Consider the following 26,967-nt stretch of genomic DNA (forward strand, 5'->3'; position numbering starts at 1 on the left):
GTACTTTATAACTTTGGCTTTGGGTGTGGGTTTGATTTGATTGCTAGCTATGTTTATGTGTAGCCAAAACACTGAATAGTGAGGTTTACCACATGCATAAAAAATAGGAGTTGGCAGGGTTCCAATGAATATGGAAATGACTTGATTTATCAACGGGAAGTGATCATAGATACCTGAAAATCAACAAGAAAAGGGCATAAATGCCCCAAAATAAAGAAGAAATGACTGAAGAATCAACAGAAAATGGCCTAAAATGCCCCCAAATTGACTCAAATTCTGCCATTGACTGCCATAGGCATGAAATCAATTTAAAGTGGGAGGGATGGATAGCAAATGAAGGAAGGATGAAAAGAGCTCCCCCTTTTTAAATCATCGTTTCAAGATGCTACGTGTATCGCCCCAGGATAAACAATAAAATACATATTTTTAAAATTATAATAAATCCACCGCATGATTTTTTTTCCGATTAAACGCGGCTGACGTCAGACTCTCCGCCATCTTTGACGAGAGCTGCACTGCTTTCCATCATTGAAGAAGTGAGGAAGACTCGGCGCAGTGCCTTTGCAGCATCGCCGTCACAGCGAGAGCACACACACATACACACACGCATTCACACACAGGGGGTGGGGGGCTGCTGGTCCCAAAAAAAAGCGAGCGCATTTCCTCCAGTGCTGACTGCAGGCCGACGACAACAACCTCGGGTAAGTCTGCTCCCTTTTTTTCTCTTTTACGCACAATTTGCACATTGAAAATTAGGTCCTTATTTTTGGCTTGTGAATAAACGGTGGCGATTGCCGGTGGTTCTAAGATGTACGGCTAGAGCATTTTTGGCTTATTTTCGCCAGGGTGCGCGTGAGGAATGAACAGTGCGTGACCTCCCGAGCGCAAACGCGCATTGAGTTGGATGGATGGCGGTGCGCAATAATGCGTCGATACAAAGTGGGCGTTTTCGCTCTTCAGGACCACGGATAGCGACGCATCACGGTTGAATGTCAGAAGAAAATTGAACGAATGGGAGAAAATCCAGCATGTTCTTATGTTTTCTCCGAGCGACTCATGACTCGGGGATTGTGAATCCACCGATGCCGGTGTCGCATCAAGATGGTGAATTGACTTCGCCATCGTTTGATCACGGAGCCGTTTTGGGGGGTGATGGATAGGTGAAAATAGTGCGTGCAAGGTGATTGCGGCGGATGTGGTATAGTAAAGTACGCAATCCATGCGTGGGGAAGTTGACGGGTGGAGGATAGCCCTTCTAAACAGAAAGGAGGGGCTCGTGTGGGTGGCGGAGTTTGGGATATATGTGCGCCGTGACACCCCCTGACGTTTGTCGCCATCAATGAAGCTGCCACGCCACGCGAGTTTGGTCAATTAACGAGCTGCGGATGAGGCAACAAGGAAATAAAATCACTGCAGTGCACGTCACATGTTCAAAGTTATGGGTCACTGATGGGCCACTGTTGCATAGGGTGCGCCCCCCATAGAATGGATAGGTGGATTAGATAGTTGGAGAGATGGAGAGATGGATGGATGGGTGGATGGGTGGATGGATGGATGGGTGGATGGGTAGATGGATGGATGGGTGGATGCGTGGATGGGTAGATGGATGGATGGATGGATGGATTGGTGCGTGGATGGATGGATGGGTGGATTGATGGATGGATGGATGGATGGATGGATGGATGGATGGGTGGATGGATGGATGGATGGATGGATGGATGGATGGAGGGATGGATGGATGGATGGATGGATGGATGGATGGATGGATGGATGGATGGATGGATGGATGGAGGGAGGGATGGAGGGATGGATGGATGGATGGGTGGGTGGGTGGATGGGTGGATGGATGGGTGGATGGATGGATGGGTGGATGGATGGATGGATGGATGGATGGATGGATGGATGGGTGGATGGATGGATGGATGGATGGGTGGGTGGGTGGATGGATGGGTGGATGGATGGGTGGATGGGTGGATGGGTTGATGGGTGGATGGATGGATGGATGGATGGATGGATGGAGGGATGGACGGATGGATGAGTGGATAGATGGGTGGATGGGTGGATGGATGGATGGATGGATGGGTGGATGGGTGGATGGGTGGATGGGTGGATGGGTGGATGGGTGGATGGGTGGATGGATGTGTGGATGGGTTGATGGATGGAAAAGAAAGAAAGAAAGAAAGAAAGCAAAGAAAGAAAGCAAAGAAATCAAGAAGGAAAGAAAGAAAGAAAGAAGGAAAGAAAGAAAGAAAGAAAGAAAAAGGAAAGAAAGAAAGAAACAGTGAGAAACAGTGAGAAAGAGTGAGAAAGAGAAAGAAAGAGGGAGATAGAAAGAAAAAGAGAAAAAAACAAAAGACATGACATGTCGTGACTCAGACTGATTGAATATTTGGCACCGCAGTCAAGTATGAGGAGTCTGTTTGCATGGCCTTGCGCTTACACCAATGCCGATAAAAGGCCGTAACCGGGGGGTTAGGATGCTGTGGTTGTCATGACTGCTATGCCAACCATATCACGTTATGCAGCTTGCAGCGTTTGAACGAGAGACAGAGGAGGGTGGGAGGTGTGATGGGAGGAGTGTGGGCCTATTGAGCACATTGAGAAGGGGCCGCTGCCCGGATGAATGGTGACTCACTGATATATGTTATCACAGTAAGTTCACTTCTCAGAAATGCCCCGGTAGTATTACATGCTTATTGTACTGCTACTGAAATCAAACCTGGATGTATAAACAATATAATTGAGGATGCTCAATATATGACAGCGTAGCTCTGTTAACTTTTGCTGCAGGATGTTGAATATTTCATGACATGCAATAAAACGTTTGCTCTTCTGAGGGCTATCAATATCCAACACTTTTGTTTTTGTAATTTTTGATCAGTGTTTACTTTTCAATGGAACAACAATCTACCTAAAAAATTACATGTAATTGGGATTCTATTTCTAGCACAGGTTGAAAAAGTGACACCTTCAAAGTATACTGTATGTAACCAATCATTTATTCATGTACCATGATTCCCAAAGCAGGGGGGGGGGGCACAAATTGCTTTTAAACCTTGGCAGAGGTCTGCATTTCACAGACTGCCTTGCTAGTCTATCGCTGTAAAAGCACTTTTAATATTGAATTAGATATGCAAAGTAGCTAAATTATTAATGTAAATGTTACTTGTCATTGATTTTATTGCATTCCACTGCCAGGTTCCAAATAGGTATTGTTTTTCCTTTTGCATAATGGATGGACTATTTTGCATAAGCATCTTTTTCACTCTTGCTGTGTTGAAAGCAGCATATGCGTTTCTGCCAATACAGATGCTAAAGGTGGAAAGGAAACAAGGGCATTTGTTGCCCTCATGCAAATAACCACTGCTTGAAAGCGCTGAGTTGTCTCGTGAACTCAAGATTGCGGCAGTTCAGCTTTTGACAACTAAGAAGAATTCGTTTTGTACAGTTAGTTTCATGTTGTAAACTTCATTTAAATGCTTGTTTTAGTCTCAAACATCTCAATCATTTATACCTAAAGATATCAGTCTTCAAAAAGCCTATGTCTGTCATTTCAAAAATATGGGCGTAAACTCCATCAAGCCAGGAATTGAAGAACGTCACTTTCTTCTTCTCATTTAAAAAAGGGCAGATAACCCCTATTATAATTCACCTTCACTAGCTCCACGTAATGGAGAAAATAATGGTTAAACACAAAAATTAAACTGCTCACGCATACATCTTTTTTGTGTGATTTCAGTTGTACAAAGAAAAATCACACTGGGATTTGACCACAGGGGCATATTCTTTCATTCAATATCCGAACCGCTTATCCTCACAAGGGTCGCGGGGGTGCTGGAGCCTATCCTGGGCACAAGCAAACATACAATTTAGAGTGCTCGACCAGGCTACCTTGCCTTGAAGAATATTCTAATGGACGTGGAGGGAGAGGGAATCCTGAATACACATTTGATTGGCTAAAATAATACTAACCTTGGTAATATGCCTGTCCTTATGTTGGGCGGCCATTTTTCTCGCACATCATGATATACAGCAAGGGTGTCAGACTCGGGTTGGTTCGCGGGCCGCTTTAACTTCAACTTGATTTCACGTGGGCCGGACCATTTTAAATATAATATTTAGATTTTTTTTAATGAATGATTAAAAGAACTGGATTAAAAGCCCTGAATATTTAGTTTTTTATCGAACTAAAACAATGTTTATTTTAGCCTTTTATATATATTTTTAGATTTTACAAAATGATTTTTGAACTAAAAACACAGAAAAAAATGATTAAAAAAGTACAATTATTGATTTAAAAGGGGAAAAATCAGGAAATGTAATATACATCTATACTCTTCCTTTTAATTTGATCCTAAAACAGAAAATTGGCACTCATGATTTATTTCCAGGGCCACACAAAATGATGCGGCAGGCCAGATTTGGCCCCCGGGCCGCCACTTTGACACATGTGATATACATGTGACATACAAAATTGTATGTTGTTGGTTTTTTTATTTGTAAAGTGAAAATGCTGAGAGGTTGCAAAAATGTCAAGGCTGAAAGGCAGTTTGAGATCTTTTTGGGTGGGAGGGGGTTGCAGTCAACCCTCTGCGGACTTCCTCTCGCTCGGTATCAAAGATGCTCGACATGAACAAAACAGAGAAACAAAATGGCTGTTCCCAAGGCATCTATACTGTGATCAGGAGGTTTCCTAGCAATCCCAGTCAGACAATAATCTCCTTGTGTAAAAAACTTAGAAATTAGCCAACAATCCTCTGAACAAAATGCATATTCTTTCACTATATACTATAACAGCAGTTATATAAGGATTTTAAAATAGCAACAATCCTCTCTTAGACAACGCATACTGCACATTCATGTGACAGTTGCCATGAACAAGGGAAAATACCAGTGAAAAAGATGCCTATGACCAATTTCCTAAATGTCTCATAAGAGATCATTAATAGAGCATTTTTTTCAATTCATTCAAATGCTAAAAACTAATTCTAAATGTTACTCTATGGACATGCAAACCTGATTCAGGAAGAGAGACTTGTTGCTGTTTCCTTTTTTTTCTTCTTAACAATTATAGCAAACTTGCATCACTGCAAGAGCCAGACGGTCTTATCAGTAGCTGTTGCACCTCTGTGACTGTCAGCTGCAGTAGTGATGAGTAGAGAGTGACAAGAGTGACACTGTATCAAGAAGATGTGAGCACCAAGATGTGTGAATCAAAATCAAATTAATCAAAAGCCTTTATTGTCATCATACACAGCTGCGTATAACGAAATTGGTGGTGCTACTCCACAAAGTGCATTTTCCCATTAAAAATAAATAAATAAGTAATGTAAAAATGTGAGGGATTGAAATGATAAACCATACCAAATGTTATTATCTTTTGAAAAGCATTACGCCTGTTAATTTCGCAGTTAAATTGTTCAGAAAAGAGAATATCCACCAAAACAAAAGGATTAGTCAATGGTAAGCAAACACTCTTGTTACAATGTCACTGTCATCTAGATTTTATATATATATATATATATATATATATATTTTATATAGGTATATATATATATATATATATATATAATATGTGTATATATACATATATGTGTATGTATATATACATACATATACATATATATATATATATATATATATATATATATATATATATATATATATATATATATATATATATATATATATATATACATACATATATATACATACATATACATACATATATATGGCCCGGTGGAACAAGTGGTTAGCGCCTCGGACTCACAGCTCTGGGGTCCTGGGTCGGTCCACCTGTGTGGTCTTTGCGTGTAAAATGCGATGTAAAAATAATTCGATACCAGATTTATTTTAGTAATGGTACAAAATGCTTATAATGGAATAAATACAACAATGAGTCATGAAGTAAAGTAAATGACCTTCATGTGACTGACAATTGCTCAAAGTATTTAAGTATGGTTAAGGAAAATTTATGAGACTTCCGATTATCATCTTTTTTTACAATTTTTGATTACAAAAATTGACAAAGACTACAAGCACAGCTGTCAATTATTGTCACGCATCTACGCATAAATAAACTCGAATAAAGGTGCATGTGGTAATGAGTAATACAGATGTCACGAGAAAACATGCAAAATAGGTTGATTGGACACTCTAAATTGCCCCTACATCTGAGTGTGAGCGTGAATGGTTGTTTGTCCCCCTGTGCCCTGCGATTGGCTGGCCACCAATTCAGGGTGTTCCCTGCCTGTGGCCAGAAGGCAGCTGGCATAGGCTCCAGCGCACCCCACGACCATAATGAGGAATAAGCGGTTAAGAAAATGAATGCCTGAATGAATGTAGGAGACTAATGACGGGCCACTAAAAAAAATTGCAAATCATCTCTTAGACTGACCGAATTATTTTGTTCGTATCTGGTAATATTTGGATATTAGTAGCGAAATAATGTACAATTAACAATAAAGTACAATAAATAATAAAGTACAATTACAAAAAAATATTTTAATAAATAATTTTATTAATTATTAAGTTTAAAGAAATTCCAGGTTACAATTTAAATGGGAAGGGCACCTTAGTATTTTCATATGATATCATTTACTGTATGATGGTTTTGTCCTGAAGTCAGAAATTTGGTATTATGGCAATGAGCGTGTTCAAATGCTTCAAATCAAATCCACATCACCGTCAGTTTTCAAAATTTTATCAGTTGAATTAATTGTTTATTATGTCAGTGCAGAGTGGTGCTAATGTAACTTTAAATTATTGCAGGTAATGAAACAGAAGACTATTCCGTTTATGTAATTTATAATCTAATAACTTAAAGTAGCCAAAGTGTAACTTTTTGAGTGTGTGTTAAGTGTCCTATAGCCTGGGCAAACGTAATTGCTTCCTAATGTTTATGTTTTTATGACTTCTCAAATATTTAACAGGCATTAAAGTGGCCTGGGAATTAAGTCACCAAAACATCCAGTTGTGTTGTGATAAAAATCGGCCAATTTACTGACTGTGGCTTATTTATTTAATTTTGTCGCTCATCAATTATGTTTTCTTCTAGTTGTTCATGAAGGATAATGGAAGGCATCCATATTGATTGAGCCTATATAGATTATTTTTTTTGCTGATGCTCTCCTAAAACAGGAATAATTTTCCCGTGCTCTAAACTTTTTTTCATCTTGCAGATGAATTAAAAATGCATTACGGTGCATAATATCTTTTGCACATCTCTAAGTTTTGTGTTATCATAAAAAAGATGAATAGGCTGAAGACACAAAAATCACTCTGTTGATATTGGTCATAGGCTAATTTCAGTCACCTTTTAAAGAAAAACAGACAACTGCTTATATAGCAGTTATCACATATCTTTGGGTATTTTACCTATGTTATAGATACTGCTCTCCTCTATAAGAAAGGAGTTGGATCAGTGCCCAGCATCTCACTGCCAATAATGTGACAGACATTATCAGAAACACCCTTGAATTCACCTTCCATCTGTCTCTTACTGGCATCCAACTATGCCCTTGTTTGACGTCAGACAGAAAAACACCTCATAAAATGTGAGAATCCTCTAATCTCTAAGTAATTAACAAATTAACATACTAAGGAACAACAAATTCAAGATTGTGTAGGTAAACCAATCTTTCTATAGGAGCCCATTGGTGTTCATTATTTTCGGTTTTAACGTCGGATACCATTGTAGTTATGCAATTGGATTGGATTGGATTGGATAACTTTATTCATCCCGTATTCTGGAAATTTCATTGTGGCAGTAGCAAGAGGGTGATTAGACAGAACAACAAAGCAAAAGCACAAAGTACAAAGCAAATCAAATACATGGGATCATTACGAATCACCAAATCAAATCGTTAAGACAGAAAAGCAGCAAAAACACAAAACAAGCAAGAGTGGACGGAGCTACCGCCACCGGCTGCCACCTGAACGGCGCCATTTTTGGTTGCGGTAGCAAAAACAGATACAGACTCAAAAAGACATTGTAAAGTTGGACAAAAACTGGAACCACACACAAGAAGTCTTCCACAAGATGGGGAACTTCTGCAGACTGTGACCGAGGTAGAGAATATGCAGTCACTCTTCCAAGCTTATCTGCACAGTTGAAGTATAACCTATGACCACATTAAAAATAAAGTAAATATATGGGAGACTAAAGAGGCAGAACAAAGTAGGAAAAAATAGGTTGGGTTAGGTTAGAACTTTATTTCATCCCGTATTCGGGAAATTTCTTGGTTGCAGTAGCAAGACAGACAAGACACACAAGACATTGTAGACCTAGTTAAAAAAAACTGGAGCCACAAGGTGGGGACCTTCTGCAGACTGAGACTGAGGTTACTGCACAGTCCCAGAGTAGTATGGAGGTTTTAAAGATCATGTTGTTTCATATTGGGTTTTTTTCAAATTCATATTCAAATTGCATCATAATGTTTCTTCTTCACACATAAGGTATGGTATGGTAAGACTAATCTTAGAAGTACATTTTTCTCAAAAGATTTCTCAAGAAAATGTAAATCGTTCACAACCGTTTCAAATCATAAATCTTGTTTTTTTTTAAAGTAGGAAAAGTGATGAACACTCATTCATTCATCTTCCGTGCCACACATCTTTGTAAGGGTTGCGGGGGTTGCCGGAGCCTATCCCAGCAGATTTCGGGCAAAAGGCAGACTACACTCCAGACTGGTCGTCAGTCAGCTGTAGGGTACACAGAGAGACAAACAACCATACACACTCAGAATCATACCGCCACCTGTGGGAATCAAGCCTGCACCTACCCACACCAAAGTCAGGCGTGTAAACCTCTACACCAGGGGTGTCAGACTCGGGTTGATTCGCGGGCCGCATTAATGTCAACTCGATTTGGGCCGGACCATTTTAGATATAATATTTATATATATTTTTTTATAAATTGATTAAAAGAACTGGATTAAAAGCAACATTAAAAACAATGTTTATTTGAGGGTTTTTTTCTTAGTAAGGGGAATTTTCTTTTAATCATTTATTTTTCATTTCAAAAGGAAACCAAATTTTTCTTTAATTATTTTCCATATTAAAGTGGAAAACAGAAAATATTTTTTAGATATTACAAAATGATTTTTGAACTAAAAACACAGAAAAAATTGATTAAAAAAATGAAATTATTGATTTAAAAGGGGGAAAATCAGGAAATATAATACACATCTATAATCTTCATTTTAATTTGATCCTAAAACAAAAAGTCAGCACTCATGATTGACTTTCCCAGGCCACACAAAATGATGCGGCGGGCCAGATTTGGCCCCCGGGCCGCCACTTTGACACCTGTGCTCTACACCATCAGGTGGCACAACGTGATGAACTATTTAAGGAAAATTTTTTGGTTGGAAAAAAAGTGTATTTTATTTTTCTGTAACATTACACATCGATACTTATTTATTGATTATTTATTGTTATTTGTTGTTTGTTGTTGTTATTTGTGCAGTTCACCACTTATTTATGTATTACTTATTTATTTGTCTGTTTGTTTGTTGTTGTTATTTCATGGTGAAGGTTTAAATCTCAATATACTTGTATGATGACAATAAAAGCATTCAATTCAATTCAATTCAAAACATCAACACTACAAACTCCCATTTAAGAGGCAAACAATTCGGTGATGAAACCACAACATTACAGCGATGCATTTCAAGATTGGGAAGTTTCAGTGCTGTGAAATGTGCTCTTGCAGTATATGATAAATAATTGATCGAGATCTGACCGCTATATACACTGTGTCAACTCCAATCAACCCCTTGAAAGAACACATCTGGTTTTCTTGTTAAGAATAATATCTTACTCTGTCTCATAAGACGTTTACCAACACAACACTTGTATAAAATACACAAGTATCCACTCTGATACTTCTTATGTAAATTGAAAAAAACTTGTACTTTAGGTTAACCTAACAAAATGATGAACTAACACAAAGGGTTTGACAGTGGAATGGATTTGTGACGAGGCCTTTTCTGCTTCACAGACTAAGAACAAATTGACGACCAGAGAACATTACAGTTGAGGGAAAAAGGTCACAAGAGTCATCTACAAGGTTGATGAAGGATTTCAAATTACACGAATCTAATGCAGACAACAGCTATATTGACAAAAACCTATGATCAAAAAAAATCCCACCAGGTCAAACAATGAGACTGTAAAAATCAATAAATATGTTTCTTCATTATTAAAAAAAAAAATCAGGGTTCAAAGAGAGAGAAAAAAGTAATGACTTCTAGTCCCAAAAATATAGCATTAGAGCAGGGGTGTCAGAATCGGGTTGGTTTGCGGGCCGCATTAACGTCAACTGGATATCGCGTGGGCCGGACCATTTTAGATATAATATTTAGATTTTTTTTTAGAAATGGATTAAAAGAACTGGATTAAAAGCCCTGAATATTCAGTTTTTTTATAGATCTAAAACAATGTTTATTTTAGCTTTTTTTAGATATTTTTAGATTTTCCAAAATGACTTTTTGAACTAAAAACACAGAAAAAAATTGATTAAAAATTACAATTATTGATTTAAAAGGGGGAAAATCAGGACATTTAATATACATCTATACTCTTCATTTTAATTTGATCTTAAAACAGAAAGTCGGCACTCATGATTTACTTTCCCGGGCCACACAAAATGATGCGGCGGGCCAGATTTGGCCCCCGGGCCGCCACTTTGACACATGTGCATTAGAGTGTAAAATAACAAGTAATGGGAAATATTTGGCAAACAAAGAACAAGTGTATCTTACCCGGATTTAAAATATTTAAGCTTGGTTAGAAAAACAAAAAAAGCGAATGATTCAAATGTCCAAGAATTTAGTTCCCTCATCTTGATTTTAAATCATAAAGGAGGGAGAAAATGCAGTTTACTTCACTTTTAGTTTCATTTCTCTGTTATCCTTCGTATTCTTTACATTACCTGTGTGCACACGGGTGTGTGAGATGACTAAAGGGTGGGGATCGTTGGTTCTTTGGTCAATAATGCATGGCAGTCTCTGTAGAGAGGCCCGCTGTGATGTTGCTCTTGCACTTAATTCCAGCTTCTTTCTGGAGAGAGACTTCCAGCCATAGTGACACCAAGGGAGTATTGTGTCATGTTACATCACTATTATTATTCAGCTTTGCAAATGTTGCATTGTATTAACACTGTATAATGTTAGAATTTGCAGCAAATACTCTCACTAGACCAAAAAGCATATAGTTGAAGGATATCACTGATTATACGTGCAGTAAAAGCTTGCAAATGGCCGTTCTGTATGAATTTAATTTAAATTCCATGAGTCATATGGTCAGCCTACAATGGCATCTTATAGTTGGCAATAGTGGAAGAAAAATACTAATATACATGGAATTGTGTGTTGGAGACAGTGCACTAAAGGTAAAATGTAATTGGACAGGGACTGGGTGGAAGTAAGGGCATAGTGACAATATTGTTGCTATGGTAATCTGCTTGCTGCTGCTCTAGATATTGCAAAACAGGATGAATGATGGCTAAGGACTCATAAATGTTGTTTTTGTATACTCTTTTTATTGGTTGTAGGTTTTATTGCTAAGTCATTATTTAAGATCCAATGAAAGGATGCCTGATGATCAGTTTTAATCCAATAATTGCCATAAATCATCAGGTTTTCGCCACATATGCCATTCATCACTCATACTAGCTCTTCTCGAGTGCCATAAATTAAATCTCATCACTAACCAGCTAACCACAACGGAATAACGTATTCGAGCTATGAAGTAAACACGGACACAACCGCACACCCAAATAGGTTACAATAGCTTTTTTTTTTAGCCAAGCTGTGTATTTTAATAAAATTGTTCATCGTACTTTCCCTTTGAGTGTTGTGTACTTTATTGCGTGCTGTTGACTTGGTTACCATTCTCTGCCATGTCTCTTTGGAAATTGTGATTAGAAGGTTGGGGAGAACAGTGAGTCATCAACTTTTGTATGGGAACATGTGCAGTTACACACTTCAAATGCAGACAAGCAGGCTGGTTAGCCATGCTTTTCGACTATGTCCCATCACCATCAGGTGTGTGTATGCTGAAACACACATGGCACAAGATTTTGGACCTTTCCTGGAGGGTTGATTAGTGTCTGTGATGTTGTATTTGTTCCATTATCGTGACTGGACGTTTCGTCGAAAGACGTTTGGTCCCCGGACGTTTGGTTTCCAGACGTTTGGTCGACTGGCCGTTTGGTAGAACGGACGTTTGGTAGAACAGACGTTTGGTAGAATGGACGTTTGGTAGAACAGACGTTTGGTAGAACGGACGTTTGGTCGCCGGGTTCGCTCGCTGTCAAATTATGATAGAGAGTTTACTGTTGATATTTTGATATTAGATATTTAGATATTAGACTCTTTCTCATGATTATAATTTTGAGAGCTGGTTTCAACAGTAACAACCATGCGACCAAACGTCCGCTCTACCAAACGTCCGTTCTACCAAACGTCCGTTCTACCAAACGTCCGGTCGACCAAACGTCCGGTCGACCAAACGTCCGGGGACCAAACGTCCGGGGACCAAACGTCCAGGGACCAAACGTCCGGGGACCAAACATCTTTCGATGAAACGTCCAAGTACCTTCAATTATTCCTTAACTAAATTCATTTATTTTCATCTGCTTATCCTCAAAAAGGTCACGGGGGTGCTAGAGCCTATCCCAGCCAACAAAGGGCAAGAGGCAGGGAATACCTTGAATTGGTTTCAAGCCAATCGCAGAGCAGGAGACGAACAATCGTTCACGCACACACTCATACCTAGGGATAACCTGCTTACTGTGCATGTTTTTGGGAGGTGAGAGGAAACCCTGGGTATCTGGAGAAAACCCACGGCACAGGCACGGACATGATGCAAACTCCAAACAGAAATGTCGTGACACGGAACCCACCATCTCACATCACATGAAATAAGAATAAAGACTGACAAGTAAAGTGTTAATTCAAATGTGGATCAAAATAGGAAAGCCGTGGAAAGAAAGTTGAACCAGTATTTTTCATCATAGGTTGCCATGAAACAGTGATAGAGTAGTTGTCTCTCAACCCAAAAGGTTGGGGTTCGATTCTACTATCCTAGTGTCCCCTGAAGTGTCCTTGAGCAATGCAAAAAATCCTTGTTTGCATTGTAAACCTACTTGAAATTAGTGAAAATACCTGTGTGTCTCTCTTAAATTTTATTTAGATTTCTTAAAATAAGAAAAATAGATACATTTATTAAGATGAAAATAAGCTTAGAAGACTTATTCCAAGCAATACATTTTTTAATAAATTTAATCTTGAAGCTGTAAACACTCATAGCGAGTAATATTTTGCATATAATATGCAAAAATCACCTATTCGAAGCAACAAATAACTACTTTAATGGACTTTCTGTAATGAATAGAGTTGTAAAATATTCTCAGATGTTAGTGTGTTAATTTATTGTGTTTTTTGGTTACCATTTCTACACTATGCAAACAATTTTGGTCAAAATATTTGTAACTGTTGCAACCTAAGAGATCAATATACTGACTTAGTGAATGGCAGAATCCACAATGTATGAAAAATTATTCAAAATGTCTGTTTGTAAAGAACAACTTTATTCAATAATGAAACTAAACAAGCAATAAACTTCACGGCTAAAATTAACCAATAAACTCTATAGCATAATAATAAAACAGCTGATAAAGTAATTGTGGAACTTAGCTATACAAACTAAACTGATTAAAAAGAACATGGAACCTTAAGAATGAATGAATCTAAGGTACGAACATCTTGCAAATATATTATGTGAGTGCACAATTTACATGTGTTGCTCTCCAGACTTTATGGATACAAATGTTAATCCTAAATTTCCATTATGCTTTTCTTTAGACATGCAACCAAATTCATAAATATTTGAGAAATAATTCATTGTTTTGTGAAAATGCAAAATGACTCCCTCACCCAGGCAACTAACAGATCCCTCTGGTGTTTTGTTAAAACTGAATTACTTAAGTAATTCTGAGTGGTAATAATCATAAAAAGAGCTTCAGTAAAAAAAAGAAATTGTTGTAAATGATTAGACCCAAAGTTTTATTTGTATTACCAATTTCTAAACAATTGGATAACCATTTTAAAATCAATATAACAAAAATGGATTCCGAATCTTCACAAAACGTACCTCATGAAAAAAAAAGAAAAAGTTTTGAGCGTTTGAAAAAACATTACTTTAGAAACTTTTACAAACCATGATGGCTTATAAATGACGATACAACCAATTAAATGTATATAAAATGTAATTAAATACATATAATGACTTGCCCATAGTTGACAAAATGAGTGTAACTGGTTTGTTTTGACTCTTAGATAGACGCCATCTTATCTGAAATCTGAATCAGGGGTCAGCAATAAATAATTAGTATAAAAATTCTTACAATATATTTTCATACAGATATTTTCAGTTGATCTTTTGCTATATATAAATATATGTATTTTTATGCTGAAAAATTATCAATTATTTTCAATAATAAGCTATTCTCCATTGCGCGCATTCATATTCTGAAAAGTTTATCCTCACAAGGGTTGCAGGGGTGCTGGAGCCTGTCCCAGCTAACTATGGGCACCAGGCAGGTGACATCCTGAATTGCCTTGAATTTCGTAACACAAATGAGAACCATAACAACTTATTTTCCTTGTTATGTTCCAATTAAGCATTTGAGACCAACTCCAGATATATACTATATGGTTCTCTGTACAGACAGAATATGTTTTGCCCAGTGGCGGTCCGTGCATTTTCTCGTAGCGCCTTCAACGAACGCTTGTTTAAGGCGGCAGAGCCCGCAGAACTGATTGTGAAGGCCTTGAGGCAGGTTTATGACCCTGGCAACAAATAATGGCTGAAATGTGATTGGTTAAATGCTTCAATATGAAAACACACATCTGGAAGCAGTGCAACCAGGGGGAAAAGCAATGAAAGGTAGCTAACAGACAATTTGGAATTATTTAATAAGTATTGATGGACAAAATATAATATATGATTCAGATGTTCTTCTTAGGCCAGCAGAGAAGGCCTTGAAGGCCCTGACGGCATGCCACTGCTTTTGCCCTAAATGTACTTTAGTCATAGTTGTTTGTTTGTTTGATGTCATACAAGAGTGGCTCTACAAACAAAAGATTAATACATTATAATACATAGGAAATTTACAAGCGAACCTAACTGGAAAATAAAGATAATTCTGACTCATTTGAGGTAGGTTTGGCTGGCTCCAAAATTAAGTGCATCCAGCCAAAATGTGATGAATGAAAACATGAATTAATGTTCAAAATTGCTGCTGCAAAAGAAAAGGTCTCACCTGTGCCTGTGGTGAAAAAAAACTGCAAAACATAAACCCATGTTGACCGTCAACCTCAAAGTTGTTAACACTACGATACAAAACACCATTTTATTCTCATTTAAGTTACAAAATTCAAGGCTATACTAGTCACAACACAAAAGTGGTTGCAAGGAAGAGGAATCATTCTACTTAAGTGGCACATAAATCTGGCTGTCCTCGGTGCTAAAATGCAAGTCAACGCTCTGCCTTCTCACAATGGACCCTTAGGGCAGCAAATAGAAAAAGAAAAGCACTATCCCGAAAATTAAAACAAAATATCCCTAGAGAAAACCAAAAGACAGCTGAACAGGACTCAAGGAATCAAGCCTAGAGCATTTGGTTCTATCTCAAAAATAGAACTGACATCTTAGAGAGCATGAAAAGTCCCGTGTTAGTACGCTCAATTAAACCAGGGCTCAGGTTTTAAATGACGCCAAATTCTCTACCATGGATTGAAAGGAAGAGTGAAAACAGGGGCTAATCATTATTTGTTCACATAGGTTGAAGCAGAGGAGACATGGAGCTTGTCAAAGGCTGTTAAAATTTGGAACAGGGGCGGCTGTTTCTACTGTATCGCCTCAGAAACCCACTTACTTAAGTATAAGCATCATTCATTCATTTTCTGAACCGCTTATCCTCACAAAGGTTGCAGGTGTTACTGGAGCCTATCCCAGATAACTACGGGCAAACTCCAGTGATAACCTACCTGGGATCGAGCCCATCATCCCAGAACTGTGCGGCCAATGCGCTAACCACTCGTCCACCTTATTAGCATCACATTTTCAATAATTTTTGGAAATCACATTTTCACTGAAGTGCAACTGTTGCACCCTGCATTTTATCTTGAAACACAGGGAGAAATAATCACAATATTGATTCGTTGTTGCTTCTTCAATCCAGCATACTGATATATTTATCAACACAAAAACCCCATAATATACAATTACACCCATATATATATATATATATATATATATATATATATATATATATATATATTACACCCGTTCAATATACAGTCATAACTTGTTTTTATCTTTTGTTTTTACAACTTCGAGAAGTCCTTCTCAACTATTCAACAGGGTAAACAATGAAATATCAATAACATAAATTCCTTGCTATTGCCGTCATAGACACTTTACTAGTAATGGTAACAGCGTGACCGGACGATTCGCCAAAAGATGTTTCGCCGATGGACAGTTTGCCGAATGGACGTTTCGCCGAAACGGGATTCGCGCGCTCGCCCCGCCCTCGGATCGTGTATGTATATGTTTTTCAACCTCGGCACAAAAAACAACGTAACCTAGTTCATGTGTTGGACTACTTGCACACTGAAATTGAAGGAAATTGATATGACTTAAAAAAGTCCTTCACCAAAAACTTCTCAATAGAGCACACATGGATATTAAAATCCCTAGCAAGAATGACACAGGAATACATCAACATAAGTTCCGCAATAACATAAGTTATTCAAAAAGTAGGTAAATTATTGTACATCGAACTGGTTTAAAGCAATCTACCTTAAATAAATGCACTTCAAAGCTAGATGAAATGAGGACACAACCACGACACTGTTTATGTTTAAAATCATCTATTATGGTTTTATTCAATGCAACGGTTTATTCAAAGTAAGTTTTTTAGGGGTCTGGAATAGAATAATTTTACAATTGATTAGATATAGTGTGAAAGTAAATAAATGCATTAAGCGCGTCACAGAACAAATAAAATTTGCAAATCAAGAAAACCATAAAGCACGCACTGATCTTTGCATTCAATAAATAGCTGCAGTTTTTGCAGTTTATTGTTAAAAAAAAACATAAACAGATCAAGAGGAGTTCCATTCCCGGAAAATTAAATGCTGAGGAAGGCTAGAGTGCAAAATGTGATGTTTGTAATTGAGCCATAAAGTAAAAGGTCAGTGTGGCCTGTTAAAACTTAATTGCTCGAATTTGGTTACATAAAGCAGGAGGGAGGCAATAATCTGTCTCCCCTCGGCAAGGGGCCTCGAAGTCTGCTGTAAATCGTCCTTGATTTGGATGCCAAGCACTGCGGTTCGCTGTCCACGTTTGAGATTTATGTAAGCCAACATGGCTGCTGCTGGCGAGCGGTGCAGCAGTGCGAGACGAAAGGTGGTAGGAAGGGAAAGAAATTAGGCCAGGACAGATCTGAAATAACATTCGAAATAGTATAAAATTAAATGTATACACAATCCACAGGTTTTTTTAATTCATCTGTGACATGAGGCAATGTGGAATATCTCCAACACAAAGCAGAAAGATGGATTCTCTGCTGTGGGAGGATTTAATGAGTCACTCCCGTGTATGACGTGATATCTCTGATGCTATAATCGGGAATATAAATGAAGGTGTGAGATGTAAGCATTTCTGAATTGTAGATGAACTGGATTATGACCAACAGAATAGTCAGATGACGCTGCAATAAATATTACCGTATTTTCTGGACAATAAATTAAAAATATATTTTTTTGCAGTCTGAGCTTTATCCCTTTGTGACTTTGTGTTTCTGATTGTCTCGTCGACCCATGTTTGTCTATATAAACCCTTAGTCTTTGTCAGACCCTTGTCGGATCATCTGCTATGTTCAGGTTTTGTCTGCCTTGTCACGTATTCCCAGTTCCTCGTGCTTCTCGTGCCCCATTGTTTTCACTGGAAGATTTGTTTCTTTGTTCAAGTTGTGACTTTGTCATTTTTCCTTGTTTTTTGGTTAATCTAAGGATTTATTGACTGTATACCAGTTTATGTTAATTAAAGAAAACCTTAATTTCGCTCACTCCCCTGTGTTCACCTGCTTCCCTGGGTCTACAAACCCGCACACAACATCCGTGAATTATATATATATATATATATATATATATATATATATATATATATATATATATATATATATATATATATATATATATATATATATATATATATATATATATATATATATATCTCTATGTAAAGGCTATAGTTATTTTTTTAAACTGTTAATATGTTATATTTACAGGTGCATATTTTATTTTATTTTACTCCAGTGCCACTTAGATAACTGAAAAATACTCTATATTATATATATATATGTGTATATATATATATATATATATATAAAAAAAAAATATATATATATATATATATATATATATATATATATATATATATATATATATATAATATATAGAGTATTTTTCAGTTATATAAGTGGCACTGCACTGGAGTAAAATAAAATATGCACCTGTAAATATAACATATTAACAGTTTTAAAAAAAAATACTATAGCCTTTTTGTTTTTTCCCTCTGACCCCCAACATCTTATGTTGTGTTTTTAGGCTATAGTTTTTTTTTTTTAATTGTTAATGTTATATTTACAGGTGCATATTTTATTTTATTTTACTCCAGTGCCACTTATATAACTGAAAAATACTCTATCCACAGATTTTTCTATGGGATTGGCTACATATTAAATGTAGTATTCTAGCAGTCGTCTTCTACATTGTCCATATGCACAGGGACACATCAGACATTGTAGGGTTTGATTCCCTTTCGGCATTGTGTGTTACTGATTCTCATAATCCCATCCAGGCTCGCTACAGGTTACTTACTAAGGTCTCCTATGTGGTACTGGGATATTTGCTCACCATCTACATGATCGTATTGACCTCATTGGCCCAAGATCGAGGGCGATTATTGATAGTCTTGTGTATTTTGAATAATTACTACCTCAGTTAATATATTAACATCAAGTTGCTTGGTGTCCTTCAAGAGCTTTTTGGTTTCGGCCATGGTTAGATTAGAGTGTCTGAATGTTTGTGGCTGTGGACAGGTGTCTTATAAAGGCTTTTCTATTTTTGGTTTCCTTGGACTGCTGCTATTCGCGAGTCATCATAAAAATCAATTTTGGTCCAAAAGCAACACTGTGCACATTATCAAATGATGTTAGGACTCCACAGATTTCCCAGCTTTGTTAAACTGAATAGTGATTGACTGCATGTGCTCTGGGACATAGCGCACAGTTCATAGTTAAATAAAATCAATATTCAATAGATTTGTTGAAGGAAGAGATCCCCAAACTGGAAGGAACATTGTATTTGGATTGACATCACTCATTTATGAAATTAATAAATACGTAAAATGAGGATGATGCTACATCATGATAATAAGAAAACAGCCTGCTTTTTATTTACACTGATCTTATTTTGTACCTCTTTATGACCCAGTTACTGGTGGCCTCTTCACTTCCCACAGACTTTAAAAAATGGCAAAAAAAATTAAATATGAATACTCAACAATCGTAGATTGAAAAGGTTCTTATTAAAGTTACCTCAATACTATATGCATGTATTTTCTAACCAAGCAGATTTGCTTAAAGTTGCACGTTAATAATAATAATCGGACATAATCGGACATAGGCTTTGTCATCATCATTGACTCGACAAAAGCCTAATTGTCATCATACTCAGCTGCGTATGACGAAATTGGTAACAACCTATATCGAGTGCAAGTACAATGCAAGAACAATAAATCTTAATATCCAAGTATGAATGATGACATGCACATTTTTAAAAAACTTTATATCCAAGCCACCATGCAAGAGTTGTCTCCTGGAATGAGGTTTTACAAAGACAATCTATATCTTTGGTGGTTAGTTCGGTCAAGTCTGGTAAACATGGGATTTGAAATTATTTTACAGGGAAAGACTGAGCTTGTGTGAGTTGTTGTACAAAAAGTTAATTACCAAATGAATAAGAGACAACTAAAATTGTGTGAATGTTCTGTTGTCATATGCTTCAATAATTCTAATATCATTGAAGAATAAAATTATCACTAATTTGACATTTGATGTGGTTTGGTTTGGGTTTTTTTTTTTAAATATGATGCTATGGCTGTCATTCTTCCATACCACACTCAGGGGCTGAGTGACAAGTGTAACATTTGATGACTTTTTTTCTTGATGATGTGTGGGAGAATCTGTGATTATGCACTAAGGTTAATTGTCTCAGATAATTAACCTCGTCTTTCCAATCAATTGCTTTCTTTCTTCCCAATGAGTCACTTTACTCAGGACGTTCATAGTTAAAGAGCGTTGTGCATGTAAAAGACCAATGAATCAAACACTAATTAGTGTAATGCATATCATTAGTCAATTAGCAATGGTAAATATATGTCTGCGGTGAGTGCTCTCTGTGGCTAGTCCTTTTCTTTATGGTTAACATCCGTACTTCTGCGCCTGACACACTGTTAACCAATCTTACAGACTGCGTTTTCTTCATGATCATCTACTGTAGCATTACCGTTATTGTGAAGTGCAGAGAGCTTAGCCTATAATAACTAGAGCCAAAGCCACTTTCAGTCTGTTATTTTTTATTTTCCTTGATGAACTCAATTTCTCATTCCTCGGACCCGACAGATCATAACACAACTAATTTGTCTGTTTTCCAGCTCTTCCCGGATTCCTTCTAGGATCAATTCTTCCCTGTTGGAGACCCTCTCCACCCCCCACACCCAACAGCCATGGCAGATGATGCGGACATGCGCAATGAGCTGTCAGATATGCAGCAACGTGCTGACCAGCTTGCCGATGAGGTGAGATTGATGATTAGCATTCTTTGATGGAGAGCGATACCTCAACTCCTGTCCAATCATAGTTTGTAAAAAAAATGGACATAGCACTGATGACACCACCCAATGTTAAATTTCATACTTGAAGTTTGCTTTTTACTGGTCAAGGACACCGCCATGAGAGCTGCAATGTTTTTAAGGGTGTTTGGGTGGTACACGTTCTCTATGTCAGTTTATTACAGCGAACATGAATGTGCTAACTGTGCAAACTGTAGGCCAGGGGTCGGGGGCACTCGGACGTTTCATCAAAAGACGTTTGGTCCCCGGACGTTTGGTCGACCGGACGTTTGGTCGACCGGACGTTTGGTAGAACGGACTCTCTCTCTCTCATGATTATAATTTTGAGAGCAAGAGATTACCTGGTTGCTCACTTTCAACAGTAAACTCTGTCTCTCTCTCTCTCATAATTTGACAACGAGCGAACCCGGCGACCAAACGTCCGGTCGACGGCCCGTCCGTTTTACCAAATGTCCGGTCGACCAAACGTACGTGGACCAAACGTCTTTTGACGAAACGTCCGGTCACGGGGGTCGGGAACCCTTTTGACAGAGAGAGGCATAAACAATTCATATTTTCAAATGTTATTCCTTCAGAGCCATAATCGGATTTTTGAAGTAAAAGTACATGAAAATATGTACATTTTAAAGTAGAAAAAGTCTCTGAATTCTTTTGACCACATTGTTACACTGTTGCTAATCAGTGAGTATCAATGAGAGTATCCATGCAGAAGAGTGTAATGAAAAAAAAATATGATTAAAGCAACGTGTCGTTGCCTAAATGCTGATGTGATACTCCACTTGGTGCGTTCAGGACTCAGCTCTGTCACCAGCGGTTTCTATATTTTACCTCATAGGTTAGCGTAGAGCCATATGCACCCATCAAATGAACCACATATGGCTCCCGAGCCATAAGTTTCCTACCCCTGCTGTAGAAATTACGAGAGATCTCGGAAATGCAGGTCGCCGCCGCCACCTCCTTCATTTTCTTACAGATTGATTATGACTTAACATTTGTGCTACAAAAAAATGAACCATGTGATGGTGTGTCTAAATTCAACGTTTTAAATAGGCTTTGAAAGATTTAGTTTGATAGTTATATGGGACAGTTTAGAATGTACTGTTAATGTCAACTGCTCACGCCTGGAACCAGATGAGCCAGAACTTGTGGGTAATTTACAGAACTTCAGTTGTTGTTTTTTTCAGATTGACAGGACTTGATTTTAATAAACAAGATGTTAGGCCAGGGGTGGGCAAACCGGTCCTTGAGGGCCACTATGGGTGCAGGTTTTTGTTCCAACCGATCCAGCACAGAGAGTTTAACCAATGAGATTTCTGCAGAAAACAAGAAGCACCTAACTGCAATCCACTCATTGCACTTGTAGTACACCAGATTGGTGAAAAAGTGCCCTCTCTATGGACTGGAATGAAAACCACTGCAGCCCTTTGTGGAATAGTTTGACCACCCCTGCGTTAGGCCATGGTGCCGAAACACATAAATAGCCGGATTGTCACTTGGCTATCTATCTATTTTTACAGTAAATTTGATGAAGCACAACACAACACAAGTACTAGGGTTCTATAGCCACCAATGTCAAAAAACTCTAAATTAGGTCATCCAGCGTTGCCATGACAATGTCATGTCATATTGCCCCCCCCCCCCTACACCATCAAAGTGGAACTTAAAAAAAATATCACATTACTGTCTGAGTTTGTAAAATTTAGTTTGAAGTTGCCCTTGTCATTTATGTTTTTTTTAAACTGAGATGAGAGATTATTTTAATATTCATGGGTCAGATATTAATGTATAAGCTTGACCTTGTGAGTGTCTGAATGTGGGTGTTTGTTCCAACAGAGCAAGAAAAGACCTCAGTAAGAGCCTGGAGCAGGCCACCACTCCCCCACTTTCAAATATGACTCACACTGATAAACATGGGCAGAATATTAAATATTTTCAAGAATAGCACAAAATGGTGGCATCATGATGATGAATGAACCTAGAGAGCAAACGTTTAGAAAAAAAAATCAATACGCTGCACAATTCCACTTATTTCTTGATGTTGTCATTGCAATCATCAACAGGGTGAACAAACAGGGAACCCAGCAGGGTAAAGCTAGGATATTGTAAGACGGAGATGTCGCTGAGTGTCCCTGCCGGGCGGCTGTGCTGCCTCTCACTTCTTAGGGATTCAAGCGTGTTGTATGTCGATTGACAGTATGTGAAATGAAACCACACTAGGGAAAAGCAAATGCATTTTTATGGCACAACTACAAGGTAGAGTTCAAAGTCCTTTACATAACGAGAAAATCAGCATAAAAACCTAAATAGATTTAAAAAAATCTCATATAATTGGAAATTTGAGCAATAGCAACAGTAATGACTACACTGAAGTAACAATCACATTTTTTACCCTGATTTAAAGGAGCTAGCTTTTTCAGTACATCTTAGATCTTCAATTAATCAGATATGTATTTTGGTTCAAGGCCATTAATTGTTTTGAGGCCGTGTGCGGTCGTTTGGTCGCCGGTCTTTTGGTCGCCGTCTTTTGGTCGCGGTCTTTTGGTCGCCCGGACCCAAACATCGGGCGACCAAAAGACCGGCAACAAAACAAGGTAAAACAACATGGTCTACGCATCAATAAAAGCCGACAATGGCCCTGAGCAGTTTCACTGAGCCGACATGTGAGTGTATAAGAGTTTGTATGTACATGAGTTGTCCCTTTAAGAAGCTATGTCAGTCAGGGTTTTAACAAATTCTCCAACAAAACACAATAAAAGTACGGGAAATTTGGAGCTTTTCTTTAGCCTAATAATTAATAGGGCATTAAGTATGACTAAATAATAATTCGCAGTTTGTATTTAGGGAATTTGAGCAACGATTTAAATGGTAATTATCAATAACCTTCCGGGCGACCAAAAGACCGGCGACCAAAAGATCGGCGACCAAAAGACCGGCGACCAATCGACTGGCAACCAAAAGACCGGCGACCAAACGACCGAGTACCTTTTGAGGCCAGCAGTAAGATTTTGTGGTATATCTTTGATTCACAGAAAGCTAGTCCAATGATTTCATGACATGTGACATCTATTTTGTGTGTGTGTATTTTTAATGCCTCTGGCAATATCCTTTTAGAATTCTGGCTATGTTTTTTCTTTTTTCTAGTAATAAGCATATTTAGTAAACTCTTAGTAACACTCACACAAATCGACACTTCATATGGCTCAAATTACAGTGAGCCAAACAAAAAGTTATACATAAAAAATATAAAGGTAATAGTAATGTTCTAGGCAGAATTAGTGAGATGAAAATTAAACATATTTTGATTATTGCAGTCATTGATTGAAGTAGTGTTGATCTTTATTTTATATTCAGGCTGTCTAACTTGAGTTACCAATTAAGAAACATTGCAAAACATTTTTTTTGCATTCTAATGTCAGGGTCGATCAAAACTGAATACCACATTGTAAAAATATGTGAGCCATTCACCAAAACCAGACCCTTGAAAATGGGGGAAGGGAGATTTGTAGCTGTCTTACTGGGCTTTTGACATGTTTTTTGAAACTACAAATATATTAAAATCTGCAAAGTTGGAAAAAAACAAAGCTCGTATTATGCGAAAATGGTCAAAGAAACCAAAGCTTCTTCAGTAATCATCCCAAATTTAAATAAACTGACTTCTTCTGATTTATTTAGATATTTTAAATGCTTACTATAATTTTGCCACCAAAAAACAGGCTCAATTTTAACTTAAAGATACATATCTTTAAGTAGCAGGTTCTGAGGTCATAATTTATTGAAAAACTATTGAGGAAATACGTATCCTCCATAAATTCAATAAAATTTGCATATCCCCTCCAAAGGGACTCACATTTCAACAAAGTAGTACATGTACAACTCTTAATGACGTTATACTACATGTATCCTTTTAATCCAATAACTTCTGAATACTCAAAATATTTGTCTCAAATATGACCTTGAAAATGTGTGTGTCCAATTTGAATTAAAAGACTGTTGTTTAATAATCATTTTGGTTTTGAATGCCATACAAGAAGTCCGATTTTATTTGTTGGTTCTTTTGACTATGATATGTGACAGTTTTTTTTTTCATTCTATCCTACAGTCACTGGAAAGCACCCGGCGTATGCTGCAGCTGGTGGAAGAGGTAAAATTTGCTTTATCACTTTTTTTTACAATCATATTTTAGGTTTATCATGCTTCCCTGAATAAAGTTAAACTACAGCTCTGGGCTGCAAATTCGTAAATTGTTTTTTAATTGTCTGCTCATTAGGAAAAATTAAGAGAGCATTTGTGCATACAATTATTTGTTCATGCAACATTCATGCCTTGAAATTACACTGGCTCGGAGTGACACAGCAGTAAATTAGGAAAGAACAGTGAATTCCCGAAGGCAGATGTAGATAAGTAAAGTGAAGTGAAGGAAGACTGATGAGGGGTAGAGATATGGGCATCTAGGAAAGGATTTCAAGGTCATATTGATCATTTGTCAATATTTAAACATCTTATCTTATTGTAAAAAAATAGTACATTCTGTAATCTGGAGCATTATTCATTCATTCATTCTCTGAACAGCTTTGCTTATTTAATTTAGCGCAGGGGGGTGCTGGAGCCTATCTCAGCTGACTTCAACACCAGGCAGGGTACACTCTGTATTAGTGGCCAGCCAATTGCAGGGCACAAGGAGACAAACAACCATTCGCGCTCACACTCATACTTAGAGGGAATTTAAAGTGTCCAATCAGCCTACCATGCATGTTTTTGGAATGTGGGAGGAAACCGGAGTAACTGGAGAAAACCCACGCAGGCCTGGGGAGAACATGCAAATTCCACACAGGTAGACCAACCTGGCCTCAAACCTAGGACTCCAGAACTGTGAGGCCAACACACTAACCACTCATCCGTCGGGCCTCCTCCTGTAGCATTATTACAAATTAAAATTTGAGGTCTATGTGATATTTTAAACCACTTCTACATTGTAAAGCGGTTTCAAAATATATACCACTTTACAATGTACAAGTGGTAAAAAAAAAATGAAAAAAACAGCTACAAATTTTCATCATTATGTGAGCTTCAATAATCAATTTAGCTAAGTGCTGTTAACAAGTAGTTTAGTATAAGTGATGGTTAACATAATGCCTATACCTATAGTATATATGTATATATACATATACATATATACATATATATACATACATATATACATATACACATATGTATACATATACACATATATACATATATACACATATATACACATATATATACATATATATATATACATATATGTGTACATATATATATTCATACATATATACATATATATACACATATATACATATATATACATATATACACATATACACACATATATATACATATATATACACAGATATATATATATATATACATATATAGATACATATATATAAACATATATATATATATATATATATACACACAGATATATATATACATATATATACACAGATATATATACATATATATACACAGATATATATACATATATATAGATACATATATATATATATATATATATATATACATACAAAATATGCTTTTGGAAAAGAATCACGAGGACAAGCAATTACTGTTTTTGTTAAGGCGTAAACTATATAAACGATTTTGGTGGATGCCATCAAGTATTAACATTTTAAGAGGTTCAATGAATTGCGGCAGAGGGATCTTCTAACTTCGCCTAAACAAAATATTAAATCACTTGAATCTATCTTATCCTAGATCCTAAAATGAGCCACTTTTCATCTGCTAGCGATTATGATGACTCCTTTCTTATAGGAGTTCCCCGAGAGGTATAATTCCTCCCCTTTGGGATTTCTCCTATGTGTAGACTTGCTGAATTACAGAATAATTTATACGCCAATGTTCCCTTATTGGATCCCTTCTCGCCTCTCAGACATCAATATGGCTCTCGTCCCAAATTGCTGAGATGGCAGATGGGGG

At 37.2% G+C, this 26,967-nt stretch overlaps 1 protein-coding gene across 2 annotated transcripts in view; it reads left to right on the plus strand.

Moving 5' to 3' along the window:
- Positions 1–517: 517 nt before the first annotated feature.
- snap25a (synaptosome associated protein 25a) overlaps positions 518–26,967 on the plus strand; it is a 41,154-nt gene continuing 14,704 nt past the window's right edge. Inside the window, exons 1-3 of one of the 2 annotated variants that reach the window (XM_077587207.1) lie at positions 518–701; positions 20,794–20,937; positions 25,091–25,132. In XM_077587207.1, the coding sequence (XP_077443333.1) occupies positions 20,866–20,937; positions 25,091–25,132 (114 nt within the window). In that variant the 5' untranslated portion in view covers positions 518–701; positions 20,794–20,865. The remainder of the gene's footprint in view (positions 702–20,793; positions 20,938–25,090; positions 25,133–26,967) is intronic. The other variant, XM_077587206.1, reaches the window with a different exon arrangement.

The sequence above is a fragment of the Stigmatopora argus genome, chromosome 19 (genome assembly GCF_051989625.1).
Source record: "Stigmatopora argus isolate UIUO_Sarg chromosome 19, RoL_Sarg_1.0, whole genome shotgun sequence".
Classification (NCBI taxonomy): Eukaryota; Metazoa; Chordata; class Actinopteri; order Syngnathiformes; family Syngnathidae; genus Stigmatopora; species Stigmatopora argus.